The 19125-nt window shown below is 40.1% G+C and overlaps 1 protein-coding gene across 1 annotated transcript; it reads right to left on the bottom strand.

Annotated features, from left to right (window-relative positions):
- Window positions 1-824: 824 nt before the first annotated feature.
- ptpdc1a (protein tyrosine phosphatase domain containing 1a) lies at window positions 825-18890 on the bottom strand. Its single transcript, XM_066697776.1, has 10 exons — window positions 18724-18890; window positions 9075-9170; window positions 6856-7027; window positions 6317-6397; window positions 5670-5788; window positions 4925-5062; window positions 3455-4644; window positions 3028-3213; window positions 2699-2809; window positions 825-2449 (listed from the first exon to the last, which is right to left on the bottom strand). Exons 1-10 carry the CDS (start codon window positions 18794-18796, stop codon window positions 2315-2317), a joined length of 2301 nt encoding a protein of 766 aa, XP_066553873.1. The 5' UTR covers window positions 18797-18890; the 3' UTR covers window positions 825-2314.
- Between the last annotated feature and the right edge of the window lie 235 nt (window positions 18891-19125).

Here is a 19125-nt window from a genome sequence, read left to right as displayed (position 1 = left end):
TGGTCGCTTGTGTCACTAGTGGCTTTCTGAGAAGCTTGCAGGTAAAGGGATCTGGCCTCACAAGTTCTAGAATCCTTTCCAGAGTTCCAGAACCTGTGTGTGGCATTCCATGACCGCAGTTCTATTATGACAAACTTATTTTTAGATTGGTTGTCTGGCAACTACAGTTTACTGTGTGTTGATCTAGTAGTCCTTTTAGGAAAACAAGTGCTGCCTGTAATTATTTTCCCACACAGTGGCACAGTTAACATCACAAATAAGGGGCATATATTTGAAGTGCGTGTCCAGAAAGCAGTACATAGATTTATTTACTTTTAAAAAGAACAAAACAATTGTATTTTATTAAAAGTCACCCAAAACTAGAAAGACTGCAAATTAATGTTTCTGGGTGATATTTTAAAAGCATGAAGAATCAGAGAATCTGTGCCTGTATATACAGGGCCCAGCCCAAGAATTCAGACCATCTCACAGTTTAAAGCTTGCATTCGTGATACTCCACACATTCACAGCAAAGAACTTGGATAATTATTATTAAATAAAAATGTAAAAGTAATGATTGCATAAGACCTCTACATACAGCAGTCTATTTTAAATTAATTTACTGCAAACGATGGATTACTTGAAATGATTGGGGATAGCAGGATTTAAATATATAGCTCATAATCAAATGCTAAAGTAAATTAGCCACCAAACCTGAGTGAGTTATATTGACACTGTAGACTTGGAAAAATGTCTCATGCATATAAGCTAAGTATGTACATAAGCACTAACTGAATACTGAAATATGAATTAACCTTCCTTTAATTACATTTTTCATCAAAGTGTGATTAGAAGGGAAGTGTAATAACCTGCACAACCTTTACGGATTAGATGAGACCATTTTACTTATGGCAAAAATATTTTTAAGCCAGTTTCTTTAAAAAAAAACATTTATTAAATTAACAAGATATGCAACAATTAAAAAGTAAAAAGACACACTCCTGTATATAATTCAAGAAGCAGCTGAAGACACTCTTCAAGTGCAACTCATAAACAGTAATTACAATACAATTATTTATTTTATTATATATATATAATATCACTGGCCCTTCAATTCCTCAGTTTTGTGCAAATTAGAAACTGACTTTTGTAAACAACTAAACCCATCTGTAAAATAATTGCATAATATATTAATATGCAAAATCTTCCGAATTACCAACTGGTGTCCAGGGCTTGTGTGACTTGCGCTAGCGTGTCGTGACAGAGAAACAGAGCAGGGTGCAGTAGTCAGTAACCACCAGTGCCTTCTGAACTAAACTGATGTTACAAATGAATACAAATGTCATATTTCAATAATGTTTTAATGTAACTTGTTTTTTAAATTATAAAATATAGATTTGATTCCTGAACTAGGAATTTGTCTCATGAATAAAGGTTTTAAATTTTTTGTAGTTGATTTGTATAGTTCAGTGTATTATTTGGGTTAAAAGACAATCAATAGTAACAAAACAAGAATCTATTTGATTTAAATATTGTAAAAATACACTATTAAACAACGATACCGTAGTCAGCAAAGCTTAAACTAAGATCACACATATACCAAATTGAATGTAATCTAATTAAACGGAGTTCTGTGAACAACAAATTCTAGAGCTTTGCCATCCCACAGCCTTAAACATGTTCAACACAAAGTGAACACAGTTATCAATAATACACTTGGAGAGTAAAAACATTCAAGTCCACGGAGTTTACAAAAGACATTGTACACAATAATATTGACTGAACTCTAAGTCACGTTTCAACTGAGCATCATGGCACTTAGTAATATGGCAGTGTGTGAAACAGAATGGTTAAACTGAAGTGCAACAACTAGTTTGAAATGCAAACAGCTCTCGATGCAGAAAACATCACGTTGTTTTGAAACAAGAACAAATCGCAAAATAGCAGCAGACACAAATGTTGCTCTCGTTCTCAGCTTTCTTCAATATCAGAACAATTTGCTTTCATCAGACTTTCATCCCCACTTCCCTGCGTCAGCCCCCTTCCCTTTACAGCAGGGGTTTTCACTCCCCACTGCGGGGAACACACATACACACACGCACACACAGACACAAACACAGACACACGCACACACAGACACAGACACAGACACAGACAGACATGCGCACGCACACACAGACACAGACACAGACACGCACACACAGACACAGACACAGACGCGCACACACAGACACAGACACAGACACGCACACACAGACACAGACGCGCACACACACACGCTCACACAGACACACACTCACGCACAGACGCATGCACACACAGTGCTGCGGAGGGCTCAGGGGACGTGTACACAGTAACACGGATCCTCTGCCTCGGCCATAGCTCGCTTTCTCATCTCAGACAGGACTGGTGTTAAGATTGTTTTCAGGGTTTTATAAACCATCGGCCCATCATCTGAATCCAATCCAATCTGGTTAAAAAGATAAAATAAAAGTGTTGTCAGTCTTATACAGCGCATCTCTGTTCACCCCAAAGGAAGCAGGGACACTTTCATAATCTCATTAAATTCGTATTGCAATCGAACACGCTCAGAAAAACAGACACATATTTTGATTGGCTTGTGGTCTGGATGACGCATTCAACAGATTTGCATTAATTAAAATGCATCATAGAAACGGAAATTAAGCGTGTGTTTGAAAGTGCCCTGTTTGACACCCACCTTGCTAAAAGCTTTTATGCACCGTTCAAGAAAAGCTTCTTCCACTTCCTCTGGTATCGTCTGTACCCGTGCAATACAGTCCACTATACAGACCAGGGTCTGCTGAGGCCCCTGAAGGAGAGAGAACCACAGAGACGGTGAAAGCTATTCAGAGCAGAAAAAATAATTAAGAGTCAAAGAAATACAGCACTAAACGATTTGGCTGGTGAATTGATCTATATAACATTATTAATCAGAGATCAGGTTTACAAGACGTATTAGTAGTAGTAAACTCATCAGCTATTTGCATGAACTTCTCAGTCTGTCATAGAAACTTGACTGTGTCCCACCTTGTCCAGTGAGTAAAGGGCAGTATGAGGGTCACTGCTTTTCTTTGCTAATGTTCGTACGTCGTCTTTGGTTATTATCGGTTCCTTCAGCTGCTCCAGCCAGGACCACATGAGGCCGGACAGGACAAAAGGGTCTCGCTCTGTGCAGATCCTCTCCCAGGCGCCTTCTCTGGAGTTAAGCTCAATCTGCAAAGCAATAGAAAGCTTATATAACGCATATTTCATATCTACAACACTGTCATTAATCCTTTACTGTATGTCTTCTGAAACGCAATACTTTAGTGATTAAACTATAGGTTTAACATCTCATATAGTCCTCTGAGAAACATGCAAATTATGTGCAGTGGCACCGTCTAAAACGTGTTCATGCTGCTTTAAAGCTGAGGACAGGAAGACCTTTCACGGTACTGAGGGCAAACCTGCATACCTGCCAATTTAAAACTCTCTCCTTGTGGTCTTCCTCTTCTTCACAGTCGATGTCAACGGCAAGTGCCTGGGCCACCAGCAGCCTCCTGGAGTCCAGCGTTAGCTCTGACTGTAGAGTGATGCAGGGGATCTCCTCTGATCTGTCTTCGTCTGCGAACGCTGCATGAGCCACCTCGGAGCTGCTTCTTCTCTCAGCGCAAGAAGCATATTGACCATTCACCGTGTTTCCCCTGTCCTGGGTTTCGGATCGATTCCAAGCTCTCTCCAGCCGCTCGCTCTTCTCCATGGATCCCAGTGAGAAGGTCCTGCTACGCAGCACTTCTGTTGGATGTTTCCGCCTTTGGAAAAGGGGAGATCCGGGTCTTTGTTCAACTGTGCTAATGAGTTTTTTTTGGTCCCAAACACTCGTGGACGAACCGAATAGAGGGTCTGGTGTTCTGCTGCCATTCTGGGCATTCTGAAAGGGAGCGAACTGCGTCTTTGCCGGGTCGCAGGACTGTACTAGGTTGTTCTGAGACAGACATTGTTTACTGAGCGGGCTGGAGTAGAGCACGTTGGTAGGCACAGTCAGAGGGGGACCTCCTTGGTGGACTATTAACCCAACAGTCGTCAGGTCAGAGTCACTGTAGCTAAGGCGCTTTCTAAGGTAAGAAAGGGATTGGCGACGCCCCCAGAGCGGGTTCAGTTCATGCTCGCTGGAAAGCCCAAAATTGCTGGGTGCAGCTGATGGCAGCTTGGGTAGACGCGGCGAGGACACAGGAATGCCTTTCCCAATTAACTCTTTGTCCAGCTGCTGGATGGCCTGTTGAGACACTGTCTTCTCAATCTCAGCTGAGAGGTCTGGAATCTCTAAAATCTCTTCTTCAATGACCTGCCGGTTCTCAGCAATGTCCAGCAGCAGCTTGCAGACCAGTTGGACAATCTTTGGCACATTTTTGAGCTGCCGCGCTTCGTAGCCGTGCAACAGGTGGCGCTGGCGGATCAAGTACTGGGACAGGGTGATGGCGTGGGCTTTGGGTTCGGCGCAGGCAAACACATTCCTTAGGGGAGTGAGAAACTGAGCAAACTCCCTGACACACAATAACTGTCCTCGGGTCTGAACTGAGTTGGGTCTTTTTGCCCGTACGAACAGAATGGCTTGGTCAGCACTCATCCGTGTTGTAAAAACTAAATAACAGGCTAGCAGAACACCTGCAAGAAGCGAAGGTTGAGATCAGTGAGTCAGAGCTCTGCCATTTAAATGGAAAATAATAAAGTATGAATGCTGCAATACACATTTTGCAGATAAGTTATTGTGGCTTTCTTTACTAAAAGAAAAAAAAGTAATCTAATCTTGCTATTACTGTGAATAATTATTCTGAGAGATCAAAGCATTATCTGGATTGAAAATGTTATCCATTTCTTTTTGTAATTAAAAAATCTCTTTGGCCAATAAACAAGATATATCACATGATTGTATTACGTTTCTTACCCGTTCTTCCAAGCCCAGCGTGGCAGTGAATAGCCATTTTCCCTTCCTGGATCGCAAACGACATGACTTTCACCATGTCAAGGATAGTGGTAAGTGATGCCACACCATAGTCCTTCCATCCAAAATTATAAAAATAAACTAAAAGTGAAACAAATATATATTTACTTGAAGTATCGATATATTTAAATGTTTACAGAGTTGTATTTATTTTTTAAATGTGAAATGATGAAGCATGAGAAATTCAGGCCTTCAGTTCGTAAATTATTAATACACAGTGCTTATATTTATGAGCCCTCAATGACTGGATACGACCATCCCTGTCTTTAGCAGGAATACATGCACATGTTCCTGCTATTGTTTGGGACTTTAGCAGACAGGTTCCATACTAATTTTTGTTTTACATACACAAAGCAAAACTGACAGCCGATTGTTCCTTTAGGTTCCCTATAAGCCACATACACACACTGCCAGAACAAGCCACGGTCTGTTCTGAATCGGCGTCTGGGGCACATGAACTGTGACTGTATGTGACATCCGGAATATGCACAGCAGGCAAAAACAAACGCGGTCGGCGTATGATTACAGTGTACGATTATTTAAATGTAATTTAATTTGTTTACAGCACCTCTTTAATTATCACAACTTTGCTGGTAGTTGATAATTAGCCCTTTTCCTTGGCGAATAAGCAGAAATCCATTAGTAATTGTGCTAATGAAGAGTAAAGCGCACGGAAGGGGTGACTCACTTCCAGCCTCCATGAACGTCTCCGGCCGGTAGGTGAAACCGCTCGCTTGCTCCAGCGGATTCCCACAGCTCGCGTGTTCCCCCGGGCGCTGCAGATTAATTACGGTCTTTACTCCATACCTGAATCAGCAAGCATCACAGTGAGACAGCGATTACAATATTGACACACACCGCTGTGAATATTCTCTGTGACTGTTTACCACTGTATATAATACATCTTCTGAAGCGAGGATCCCAACGTGGCAAAGAAAAAACACGTTTTATACAATGTGATGGACATTTTGTAGCTCAACTGTGACTTAGACAGTTGAATCTGTCCATGTTAGATATCCAAGCAACTGTACAATACAGATATTATTCTTCAACCTATTTTAATAATAAGTAGCACAGGAAAAAAACAGATTAGTGGTTATATTGCATGATTTTAGAAGAGGACAGGAAAATCCACTACATTGTGAAGTCTGACTCTTTGTGAAGTTACTTTGTATTCAACTAGTATTATTTATATACTTTTTTGTTCTTTTTTTCCTTTTTCATAAAGCTCTCTCTGCAAAAGTATGTAGAGGTATAGGTGCCGGGCTCAAGACAGTAACAAACTAAAGATTACATGCAAACAAAATTATTATGTTGAAATTTAAATGTTTTTACCTTTGAAACTGCTCAATAATGTTATATTTTTCAATGATCTCCGTTGAAGGCCTTGCCATAGCCAGCAAGTTGTCTGTAATCCTACAAATTCATGAAAATGAAAATTAGGGCATTCTCCTGTATTTTGTTCAAACATATAGTATACACAAATATACATTTATCTGAACAAATCAACATATTTAACAAGGCAATGTTAATTTTTTCCTTAACATATCACAGCCAAAGCGCAGCTCCTATTGGTATTACAGAGATTCCCTGACTTATGTAAGGGCCCTGTTTGGAGCTGTTGTACATCAAGTGCTGCTCAAAAATGGTCGTCTTTTACATCCATAATCCACCGTGAAAATAGACGGAAAACATCATCCTGACAATAAACTAAAAATATCGGCAATTAATTCTATTTCAGTGAACATCATATGCCTGGACTGCCTAAATCCCCTTAAAAACAAATAATTTGAGTTCAGGGTATATCAAAGGTCATTGAAAAGCTTGCAATATAGCATTGCTCCCGATTGACAGCGCGAGAGACTGGCGTTTACCATGAGGAGTAGAGTCCTTTGATGGCTTGCTCCTGGTCGCTCCAGCGGGATGGGTTCTCGTACTTGCAGGCCCGCCCTCCGCAGGTCATCGAGCACTGCATGTGGCTGGGAATGACATGCCGCAGTGTCTCCCCCACTTTGGTGTACTTGGCGGTTGGTACTCTGGTGCTTACTATATAATACAAAAAAGAAAGGTAGATTAATTCTTGTTTTTAAAAGTATCCCACCTCCCTCCAGCTTTTGTACATTTAGGACTGAATTTAAATAAAATCTGAAACATACACGTCTATCACATTATTTCTGAAGCTCTATGATATAAAAATATTAAAATACACTCTGGTAAGAAAAGTCAATTATATACAACACAAGGGATGATTCCACACAACACTTTCCTAGGTATTACTATTAGGATTTTGAAGAATAAACTACGAGGCTATTCAGCCAGTAAGGACAAGGAAACAAAACACACAACACAGGCGTCCGTCTCTCTATAAAGGACACAAACAAATGCATTCCCGGCCCCCAGCGGCATTACGTTTCCCTCCTCTGAAGTCCGTGTGAGCCTCGGCAATGCTGACCGCCACCATGACGCGGTGAGTGGATGAGGACAGGGTCTCCAGGGCCGTGCTGCGCCGCCTCTGGACCCCTCTGAGGATCACGTCCGAGGCCGAGCGACTCTTCCGGAAACCGCTCAGAAAATCCACCGCGAGGGACCTTCTGCCGGGACCCTGCATTTCGACAATCCTCCTTCGCTCTCTGCCTGTGCCAACACCGGCTTCGAAGGCTGAATGCCACTCGGCAAACAGTGAATCATCAAAGTACAATAGCCCACTGGTATAGAAGTGTTATGAAGGCCCGATACAATCCATCGGCTCATCATTTGTGCTTAAAGTGTTTCCATGACAACCCACTACTAAGTCATCAGTTAGAGGCTGTTTCGAGTTTCACGCTGCACACGGTCGCAGCTGGGAAGAGGTTCCCTATTGGGAGAACCTGGCAGGAGCCTGGTTAGATGTAATACTCTAAAAGGTTTCTGCTAAGGGCCCAGTCACGTAGGACTCTTATCAGACTGTTTCTGTTATGTAGATTCACAAATAAACAAAACACATAATAAGGTTCTTAGTCACTTCCACTATGTTTTGTTGGCCTCTGTTTATTGCCCTTTCATTAGTGTGGGAGGTAAGAGGGCAATCAGGCCCATGTGACTCATCCGTTATATAAAAAATCACGACATTTTGGTTCTTCCTTGAAAAGGTCTAACAAACTGCTTTAACGTCAAAACATATATGCATTAGTGGTGACTGACAAGTATCTCTGCAATAGAAAGATACTCCAATAGGTTTCCCCCAAAACACTGCTAGAACGAGCATGTTCATCTCAAGAATGTTATAATAACTAACATTTATTTATATATATATATATACACACACACACACACACACACACACAACCTTGGCCACAATCTTGTTCCATATAAAAATGGAAGGTTTGATACTAGATGTCCGATCTATTTCCCCAAGGCAGAAATGTAATTATTTGTGGTCTGATAGCATTAAAAAAAGATTATCCCGGGTAATAGTAACAGTTACTGTCGTTTAATCTTGTCTGGCAAACATCCCATCAGACGCAGTAACAGTATATTATAAATCATGTCAGCATCAACTGGCATCAGAAGTCCACCATGTATCAAGTTGGTTTGATTAAAACACACAAAATGATTACTATTCTAATAAATGCTATAGTGATAATTGCACTTTATAGCCCAAAGTAGTGAGACCAGTCTCCCGCGATCAGTCAGCCATTGTACCAGAGGTCATGTGCCAGACTTCAGTTCTCTGTCCGTGCGTATTGTGATATCTGGGACAACCGCGCCGTGATCTAGATGTAGGAGTTTTATGTGGAGGGCCGGGACACTTTCCAGAATAATAACGCAGATGTCATAAAGCTGGGGAGATAATGCACGGAGGTTCAAAAAGCATAGAGCGGAAAACATTTAGTGCACCGTCCGCTGTCCTGAGCTCAATCCCACAGGATAGACCTGGCGTGAGGGAATCAGGAATGGAGATCTACACTAGCATGAGAAACTACCTTGCAGGGGGAGCGGCACAGTATCCCTGAAGGACTACAGCCGTGGTGAAAGGATAAGTGAGGCCTGGTTTAATGAGTGTCCAAGGCTGGACTTTCTGGACTATATTCTCTGGAACGGTCGAGGGTATTACCTGGTAACATTTCTGGATTGGGATCGTCACCGTTTGCCGCAGTTGTCGAGTAAGGCAGGTCATTCAACAGAGTAACACCGGCTGCCATGGAAGTGCCTGTAAAATTGAGGAAACGTGCAGAGAATGATGCGTCTTATAAGTGTGTATGGTATTGTATTCCATCAGTCCCAGGGCTCAATCCAAATCACATTGCAATCCATCAAGCAGACGTTCATCACCTCCTGTCTAAAACAGACATGAAGGTCTGTTGTTCATTCACTGACCACTACCTGTTTGTGGGCACTGGTTATTAAATGTAACGTACTCTATATGTGTATCATTTTATTTTTGTAATTTTTTGGATAGTTTTAAATCCTGTCGGTCTGTGTCGGGACTGTTTTTAAATACTAGACTCTTTTCTACCACTACGGTTTGTTCCCAAAATAGATCAAAAAATAGGTCGGCCCCCTGGACACCCCCCCACAGAACTCACAGTGAGGTGCGAACATCACAAAATGTTGGCCCGCAGACATGCGACTGAAATTACCCACACAACAGTTTGTGTGAGAGTCATATCACTGAAACAAACAGAGCAACGCACCTGGATGAAGGCAAAAAGCATGAGGTGAAAGATCAAGAAAATTCTGGTCGGTATATAATGGTTTTAAAGAGAATAAAACAGGAAATACTCCTCCCACTGCCACTATTAGATCATAGGGCTCTTACTGTAACTTGCCTGTATACAATACTTCCATCTGTTATTTATTAACGGTCCTGATTCTGCTGGGCTGAACAGCATGTTCAACCTCTCATCCTTAACTAGTCCATTTGTTTTCTATACATAACTGCTAAAATGTTTGTGTTGTGAGAGCAATGCACCTCAACACACACATACACACATTAGTTAGACTGGTTAGTTGTCACACTGCCTATGGTTACGATGACACCTGCTGTTGTTGTAGAGGGAGTGCATTGTGCTACAAGAGTCCCCTTCACATCTGCACAAAAAAACCCGGCAAAAAAGCAAATCCCTGAGTGAATATTGAACTTGAAGGCACTGTAGAGAAAGAGGAGGCCTAGATGATTAAAGACCGTAATTAATACAGCCTCCATCAGCATTCAGTGACACAACTTATATTAAGTCAATTTACACATTTTGTTTACTTATTGAAGCAAATGATATTAAAGCATTAGTGGCAATAGTTTTTGAGGCTTTCGTTTTCCTGAGATGATCTCTGAATTTGTATTTCATCTTCTTCTTCTGATGTTTGGATTAACAGCAGCTCTGTTCTAGAGGGATCTGGGCAGGGAACCAGGTCCCCTGACACAGACAGTCTTGTGCTCTGAACTCAGAAGAGAGTGGAGTCGCATGTTTAATTCACACTGTAAGGTAAGAGTGTTGTGACTGCTGAGCTCTCCTATGACAATGTTCAGCCTCATTTACATTGTAAGGTATACATCTCCTTAAACCCTTAAACTTAAAACACAACTGTTCAGCAATGTTAAAACCATCCCTTCTTTTTGAAGCAGGAGCCAGATATGCCATTTCAACTAATTATATTAAGTGGATACTAAATATTAAGATGTAAAACCTTCATAAAATGTGTCATGAAGTAAAACACTCTTCCTCTAGCCTTTCAATAGCCGGGAATTTTCTGATGTTCTTCCTTCGTCCACATTATTGTTAAATAATAATAAAGAAGATTCTCTAAAGGCATCTAAGATAATGGGATCCAGCTCACAGCTTTTCTGGTTCAAAGGTTTCCCAAATTAAAGCTCATGGTTCCCTACTTCTAGATCTAAAATAGGCATCATGAAACTAAGTCTTGTAGCCAGTCCTTTACAGTGATACGCTTCTGGTCAGACATCTAGTTTGAGTTGTTGACTCGATCTCCTGAGGCAGGAATTCATTTAGGTTTTAATGAGAGTCACACAGTAAACCCCGGGGGTAACAGCCTACAGCTGATGCCTTCGGAAAAACAAAAACATCAACCCAGCCCGAGATTTAAGGTAGCATGATAGCCAAAGCAAACAACTGCTGAACACAGAAAACAGTTAAAACAGCTATGACTGGCTCATATACAAATGTTAATACTACACAACTGATGATGATAAAAAAAAGGGAATAATATTGAAAAATGTGATTTTGGTATACTCTACACACAACATAAGCTTGTGATGAATTGCAGCATGCTGTGTTTAAAGGGGTTTCACAATGAGCCTAAGTCATTGTAATGTTGAGGTATTCAATAATGTAAAACTGAGTTTCTTACACTATGGCAGCTGAGTCGCAGGATAATGTAAGATTGCACTTATACAACATTTTGTCATACTTCTTGCATTGCTTTACTAGTACTCGTATTATTAATTTTGATTTCCCAAATGCTCCCTTTCGCTCGGCCCTTGACTGTGACCTAACATCTTATCTGCACGTATCAGCTTTTACAATCTAGGATGTATGACCTTATATATTGTTTACTGTATATCTTGTACACACTTGTGTAAGTTTGAATTTGTAAAATATATTAAGCCTTAAACTACACTGTATTATTGCACTTTGTATTGCTCTTTGCCCTGGACAAGGGCGTCTGCTAAGAAACAAATAATAATAATAAAGTAAAATAACATTTAAATTAATCAATGGTTACTTGGTTCCTTTGGGGGGGTTTAGGTATGCTATTTTGTTCTATTCTCATCACTGTAAATAAAGCTAATTAACTTCTAAACAAATTTTTACTAAAGAAAATGATCTTTACCTGTCACCCAAACAAAGGGGTGGCTATAGTCATGGACATCTCCAGTGAAGGTACAGCCGCTGCGGAGCATAAAGAGCCAATCCACACGTATGGGAGAAAAGAAAAATACCTTTCTGTTGAAAATCTGAACTCGGGTGCTGTCCTGTTTTGGGAGAATATCGCCGCCCCTGCTCTCAAACCACTGTCAAACCATGACAGCGCGGCCACAGATCTCTACAGCCAGTCGCCATGTCCACTTTAATTCACTGTTATCCTCTCTGATCTTTTTGGGTATCCTAGAGAGACTACAACAAACATCACAGGTTCATTTAATTTCCCCCTGTGCCACCAGCCATCTTGTACAGCAGTTAGAGTGAGACCTGCCTATTCTTATTTCCATGCAAAACTCTGCAGAAAGTCCCAGAAATGTGCCATACTGCTTAGCTAGTGCATCTCTTAAGCATTAAACACGCTTCCTAGGCAGGACAAAAAAAACACCCTGCTATTTCTGACTCCTCCTGGATTAACTGCCTAATCCAATTATTCGAGGAATAACTACGAAAATCTAATTGGTGCCACTATAAAATTAAATAAATAATAATTAAAATGAAGGGCAGTTAAAAAAAAAAAGACAACAGAAAGATATAGATGTTCTCATTTGCTTGGTTACGGTGATATTAATAAATCAATAAATAGATGCTGAACGTCAGACCTTTCTTTTACAGCCGGAAGGTAAATATCAACTAAAGGATTCTAATGAAATATGACGTAAGTTTTCTCAGTCTGCCTTAGTGCAAAGAATTCTGTATTGAATATATGTTCAAATAGTCTGTCTGTTTTACTTATGACCTCTGTATGTGATATTGATCAAATTGTCAAGGCTAAAACCAGCATGGGTTAAAAACAACATGATGGTAACAAGTGTATATGCTAGAAAACACCAATATGACATCTGACATCAAATTCCTTTGTTGCTACTGTGCAAACTATAATTATACAAGAACTAAACCAATGGGGTTTCCTTTAAAGCAGTGTTGACCTACTCCTTCACTGTAGCTGATGCACAACACAATGCAGCGTCTCCTAGTAACCCCTGACTGGCCTTGATTGCTGCATCATAAAAAGTCAGTACATCAGCTAACAACTGTGATCTGTACACACGAAGTTCAGCAGTCTTTTAAAGATAAGCCATGACATGCCATTTCTAAGGCACAGAGTGTCTTACGAATTACAGTATCTTTTATCCTTACAGTTTAACAAATATTACACTAGTAAAAACACTGAGTATGATGTTGCAGAGGCTAACTGTGGATTAGAGTGAAATAACATTCTGCTGGTGTGTAAAGTGGGAGCTGAATGAAAATGAATTAAAGAAAGATGGTCAGAATGAACTGTAAGCGTTATTAGATATAGTTAATATGGTAAATCTCTTCAGCTATACTCAGAATGAGCTTTGGCACTTAAGAAACAGGGCAAGGTTTCAAAATGCGACTGCTTTTGTGTTAGTGGGATGCAGTTGATAACTAAGTTTTCTTTCTTGACGTTAGATGTGAAGTTGGTATACAGCCCTCGTTGAATGTGGACAAATAACACCCATCCACACGCACCTAGCGCTAACATCTGATAGTATCATTCATAAGGCAGCTGAAAGCTGCTTGGCTTACTGTAATGTCAACAAAGCTGATCAAGGAGGGTTTCTATAAGAAGGAAATAAGGTTAAACACACATGACGCACTGCAACGCTACACATAAAGCTCGTGACCCAGAGCCATTTCTGGACATCAGACAGCGCACACTGCACTACAGAAAGGCAGCAAATCAAGCGTTCCAGACTTACATTTCAACATATATTTAAAATATTGGTCAGATATTATACTTTCTAAAAAATATATTTTTAACAGTAGTTGTTTTTTTAAATGCAGGAACTGTTATGACTTTTCATTCCCACATATGAGTCTGGATTGTGGATGACAGTACACACTAATTCATATTATCTGACATACTTGAATAAAACCTGTGGTTGTTAAATGTGTATTGAGCAAAAATGATACATTTCTAAAAAGCATCAAAGTTACATTCTTCTAATTTCTTATACAAGGTCCTTGCAAGTCCTGGCACAGATATCTACTAAAACATTAAAATTAATAATACATAAAACACAGTTTCTTTAGACAACAAAAACAAAATATGAAGAAAAAATGGGCTTCATTTAATTACACTGATTATCTTAATTCCGGATTAGCATACATGTTTTATTTACAGGCAGCGGCTTACTTAATGTGGGCTAATCATTGCTCTAATAGGAGTTCTGGACTAAATACATAAAATTACTGGACTGACCTAAATGCTCCCTCTGATCTCGCTGCCAGAATTTGTGTTGCTTGGTATTTGATATTTGATGTACAGCAGTCAGTGATCAAACGTGACTACAAAATAATTAATGTGGAGGCAAGAACCATAGCCACCATTGTGAATGTATGGGTCTTACTATGAATAATGCAAAAATGGGTAATTGCACATTTTGGATAGATTTCACATTATTAGTTACCCAGGGTAAGTTGTTAGGGAGTTGTTACAAAACAACACATTTCACAAAACAATTACAATAAGAGCAAATATATATATACTGTATGTTTTACAGTTTGTAACGGTTTACAGTTACAGTTTAATTTTACAAAGAACAATTTGTGCATGTTTAATGTTACTTTGTGTTACAGTGTGTAACAGGTTTAATGTTAGAAAGTAAAATACATGCATGTACAGGTAGGAACTTAGTACAACAGCCAGTACCATTGAAATCTAAAACAATGCACAGTTTGTACAAGGCACACACATGACTGCTTCCAGTTTCCTTAATTAAAAGAAGGCCACTATCATAAATCACACATATGAGATAGCATATAGTTTAGTGCCGAGATCTCATACTCCATTCTGCAGAGTACAATATCTCTTAGTGCACAAAAAAGATTAATTATGCTTAGGCTCGGCTGCCACTTAGACTTGTTCAGACTTGAGAAATTATGTCAGAGAGTTGTTTGTCAATTAGTGCAATGCTAAAAAGCCCCATGTATTTCATCCTGTGTGTTCTATTAAGGGTAAGTGCAGGACTATGTTGCCAAGATACACTATTGCAATTATATTTTAAAACATTAGAATAAAGCCAGTGGATACGAGCTGTGTAAATAATGAAGTGGAATAACATGAGTGATTCTGGGTGTCCATGCTGTGTTCATTTGAATGTGTACACTATAAAGCACTGCATCCTGTAGGTCATGCCTGGCTGCTATCAATACTAAAGATGAGGAAAACTATTTATTAAAACGCTGAAGCACAAATTGGACTTTATCTGTGTCAATTACTTTTGCCATGACAAATTACAGTCCTGACAATGAAACACAAAAAGCTACCTTATAACGTTCAAAGCTCCAGGTTCTCTGGCCAACTCTACCCTACATGTGCAAATCTAACAAGGTGAATGTGGCCGAGATATTATTTGTTCAGTAAATCCCCTAGATTGTGTTCAGTGATTAAAAAAGTGAAGCAAACATTATGCTGGAAAAAAGGTCTCGATATGACGGACCACATTGGCTTTGTGTCACTTGTGTACACAATTTTGATCAGTGTGGCACTACTCAAAACACTAAACCACAGCTACGTCTGACAGTATTGTGACTATTACTTCACCTTACTTTCCATTATACTGCTGGAGAAGTTAAAACATTAAAAAACACACAACCTGAGTTTCCAAAACATTGCTCTTGCCTACACTACCAATGTCATTGAGGGATTGCATTTGGTAACAGCTGTATTACCTCTCAAATACCACACTAATTAAGATCTTTGTTTCTGGTTGAAGAGAAAGAAAATACAATCTGTCTTTGTCTGACTAGAGTAAAAAAGAATAATTATTATATATATATATATATATATATATATATGTTACGTTACTAAGGTGTGTCTAATGAAAGGATCACATTCATACTAATGATCTAATAATGTCAATATTTATTTTGTACATGCAGTAGAAGCCCTTTCTTAAATCTATCTTTTGTTCATTTGTTTTTTAAACCTGGAATCAGTGCAAGAAATGAAAATGCATGTTATTGATATATTGACACAGACCTCTGTGGGTGTTCTACCTATTTTGAAAGCGTTGTCCACAGAGTATGTTATCCCCAGTGCCTTAAATACTATGGCACCATACACTATCTCCCTGAAGGATTTACTTTCCAAGCTAATTGGCAGGGCATCAAGACGTCTAAACCTCGGACTGCTTCGCTCTGACCAAAATGTTGAAATGTAAGCCAATATTCGGTTATTATTTCTTCTTTAACATATGGAAGAAAAAGGATGTACAGGGAAATGTTGTGGTAAAGATCCAATACAAGTAATTTCACAGCGTATTTGCTGTATGGCCTTTGCTTAAGCACTTTAACTAAAGAGGGCTCTTGTTACTCAAATAACACTTACAGTAGGGCTGCATTAGTGGAGTAAGATCTGTTTTGATTAAATAATTGTAAAGCTATGGTGCTACAATAAATACTCAAAGGCTTATTAGTGCAATACAGTAGCACTAGACCAGCAGCCTAAGTGTTAGACTATTTACGGCAACATACGCCAAACCAACAAGCCATGAATGTTACAAAGCCGTTCTTCCACTGCAATGACAGGGAAATACCTAATGAACTGGAATCAATCTCTTCATAAATTATTAAACAACAGAAAAGAAATCAGCTCTGAGTGGAGATTGTGGCATGGCTAATGAGACAAGACAATGAGAAGATCAAGAGATTATTCAATTATTCATAACTTTGAAAATATAAACATGTAACGGGACAGATTCTTTTGTTCGATCCTCACAGTGAGCGCTCGGGTTTAAGGGCCTTCTCAGATTAGATGTGATGAGATTAGCGGTGTGATCTTCTGCTCAGATATTTGACAGCCTGCTAAGGTTACTCTACTGCAAATTAGATCTGAGGACTGAAAATGGGCTGCTTTTATTGTCTTTGGCTAATACAGAAATCTCCTTATACCAACAACAGTTAGGACTAAGACACAAGTTCTCTGAATGAATCTATTTGATTAGAGAAATGACCTGAAAGACTACACTGCTTCGGGGGTTCACTCAATTTGCAAGTGTAGAGAGGTTTGTTGAAGTCCTGCCAGCCAAGGCTCCTGCATGTGTTTTACACAGTGTTACCAGCAGCTGATTAGTTTTTTATGAGGTTACCTAATTTCTAGTGTCCAAACAAGTCAAGATGGGAGAAGTGTTAAGTCTCTCAAACACAAGACTCTGTCTCATATCACTGAGAGCCCAGGATTGTATTTTAATCCCATTAAGCTGCGTCTGCACACAATACTGTGATTGTCTGCCCTGCCACTGGAATTACAATTAATCTTAGACTTTCCTGGTAAGCGCCATCAGAGCATATGTCCCTGACTGTAAGGCAGAGACTAAACTTATGTAAAAACAACAACAAAAACACCTAGTAAGCTACACCAACAGAAATTCCCAGCAACCTATCAGCAAAGGAACTGTAACTTCTGCCATTCAGATCAAATGTCTCCGAGCGGGATTTTTATGTGATGATACCGATGGCCACCTATTCAAGGACGGCAGGTTTTTTAAGGATGTTGGTGCTCAAACTCACGTCCAACACAAACAGGGAAAATAAGGCATCACATCTAATCACATGGTCTGGCCAAGAACTGGATATTAACCCCCGTCAACAAGTGTGAATTATTCTGGATATTCTCCTGCAAAATACTTCCCTGGATTTGGTGCCAGGAGTGGGATGCAGTTCTATAAGACATTATGCATGATCAAATATTAAAATGCTAAGAATAGTAATACCATACTTCAAACATGACTATTAAATACATTATTGTTTTACTGGCAAAGATTCTCACAGCTTTGTATTGGAGGACTCAAAGTAATAATATATTTACTGCTTTAAATAAGACTAGGAAGATATATTCAAATGTGGGGAGGAATAGAGCTGTGCATCTTCTTTCTAGTTTTTTTTTTTTTTAACAGCTGTGTAAAGATACATCCTACCTTGTGTTTTTTGTGTAAGAGTGAAGGCCGTGTCGTTGTAAAGCTATTACGAACATCAGAGCCGTTGACACACTCCACATCTTGTACAGATACTTGTCACACATTTTACTGTGAGATGAATTTGAATCTTATCTCTGCTGCTGCGCACAGAGCAGCCCTCTGATGTTTGAAGCCAGTTCTGAAGTGACTCTTCAAAGTGGAAGATCATACAGCAAGCAGGTGGGATCAAGCCTGTCTCCTGTCTGTTTGTGTAATGCAGATGTCTGGATATTCATACACCTGGAATCCATATCAACAAAGCTAGATAGATCAAACTTGTTTTTACTCTTAAAGTAGCTATATGCTTAACAACTATATCACGTCAAAAGCTACATTTGTAACCTAGGAGGGATTCACTTTTGAATTGATGTTCATGGGCATGCATTTTCAATTCTTGTATTCACCAAAATGATCTAAGAAAAACACTAAAGGTTTTGCTTAGCATTAGCACAATTAAGAATTAAATGATTCTGGTATAATAGTACTTTAATTTAAAACGTTTATTCAAAACAAATTTCTAGTGAACGACTTTCAATTGCTGTCAATCCTATATAATGTATAACCACCGCGCTGCAGCTGTCAAAGGGAGGCACAATTAAGGCAGCTGATCCTGGACAGCTCCTGCCTGCTCTCTGCACTTTCACTGCGCTGCACGACGCGACGTAGCACACATCAGCAGTGCTGTCCTGCTTTTACTGCAATGAAACATGTCACACGAGTGTGAACAACGGCCGTGCATCCCCGTGAACACATGCACACACACTAACATCTGTGCATTATTATCCGCCCGCTGCCTGTGTTATTGTTGCAGCCGCCTGCGAGTGTCCCATCTCGGTACCTTTCCGTTGCCCTCTGCCTCCACAGCCCGGGTCTGGTGCTCTCGCTGCATGGCGACTCAGAGGGAGGATCATCGCGCTACTGGGCGCCCGTGTCCGAGCGCCGGCCCCGGGCTTGTGCGGACTCCGCGCTGCGTTTCGTCCGGATTTCCATCCTCCGCTCGGTGCAGTCGCGGCGCGGCCGGCTGTCGCAGCTCGGCCTCCCATTGGCCGGCGCGGAACACGTGAGGGAGGGGTGGCCGACGTGCGAAACGCGCCTGCGCCGAGCATCAAGAGGTACTGAAGTTTGATATTGTTTAGTAAATACCTTTACATTACACCGACCAGTTGACGTTTGAGGGAATCAACATTAAACGCAAGCCTAGGCAGCTCACTGGAGATCACATTAATCCAGCTGTGACAAG

The sequence above is a fragment of the Amia ocellicauda genome, chromosome 3, assembly GCF_036373705.1.
Source record: "Amia ocellicauda isolate fAmiCal2 chromosome 3, fAmiCal2.hap1, whole genome shotgun sequence".
NCBI classification, from domain to species: Eukaryota; Metazoa; Chordata; class Actinopteri; order Amiiformes; family Amiidae; genus Amia; species Amia ocellicauda.
The sequence above is the reverse complement of the archived record's forward strand: the minus strand, read 5'-3'. Positions and strand labels throughout refer to the sequence as shown.

Excerpts from the sequence above, each read along its gene's own strand:
- ptpdc1a (XM_066697776.1), bottom strand. The coding sequence starts at position 18,796 with ATGATCCTCCCTCTGAGTCGCCATGCAGCGAGAGCACCAGACCCGGGC. Across the intron at positions 5,789-6,316 it reads ATTATTGAGCAGTTTCAAAG|GTATGGAGTAAAGACCGTAA; the intron begins GTAAAAACATTT and ends TTGCTGATTCAG. Across the intron at positions 2,450-2,698 it reads GCATAAAAGCTTTTAGCAAG|ATTGGATTGGATTCAGATGA; the intron begins GTGGGTGTCAAA and ends CTTTTTAACCAG.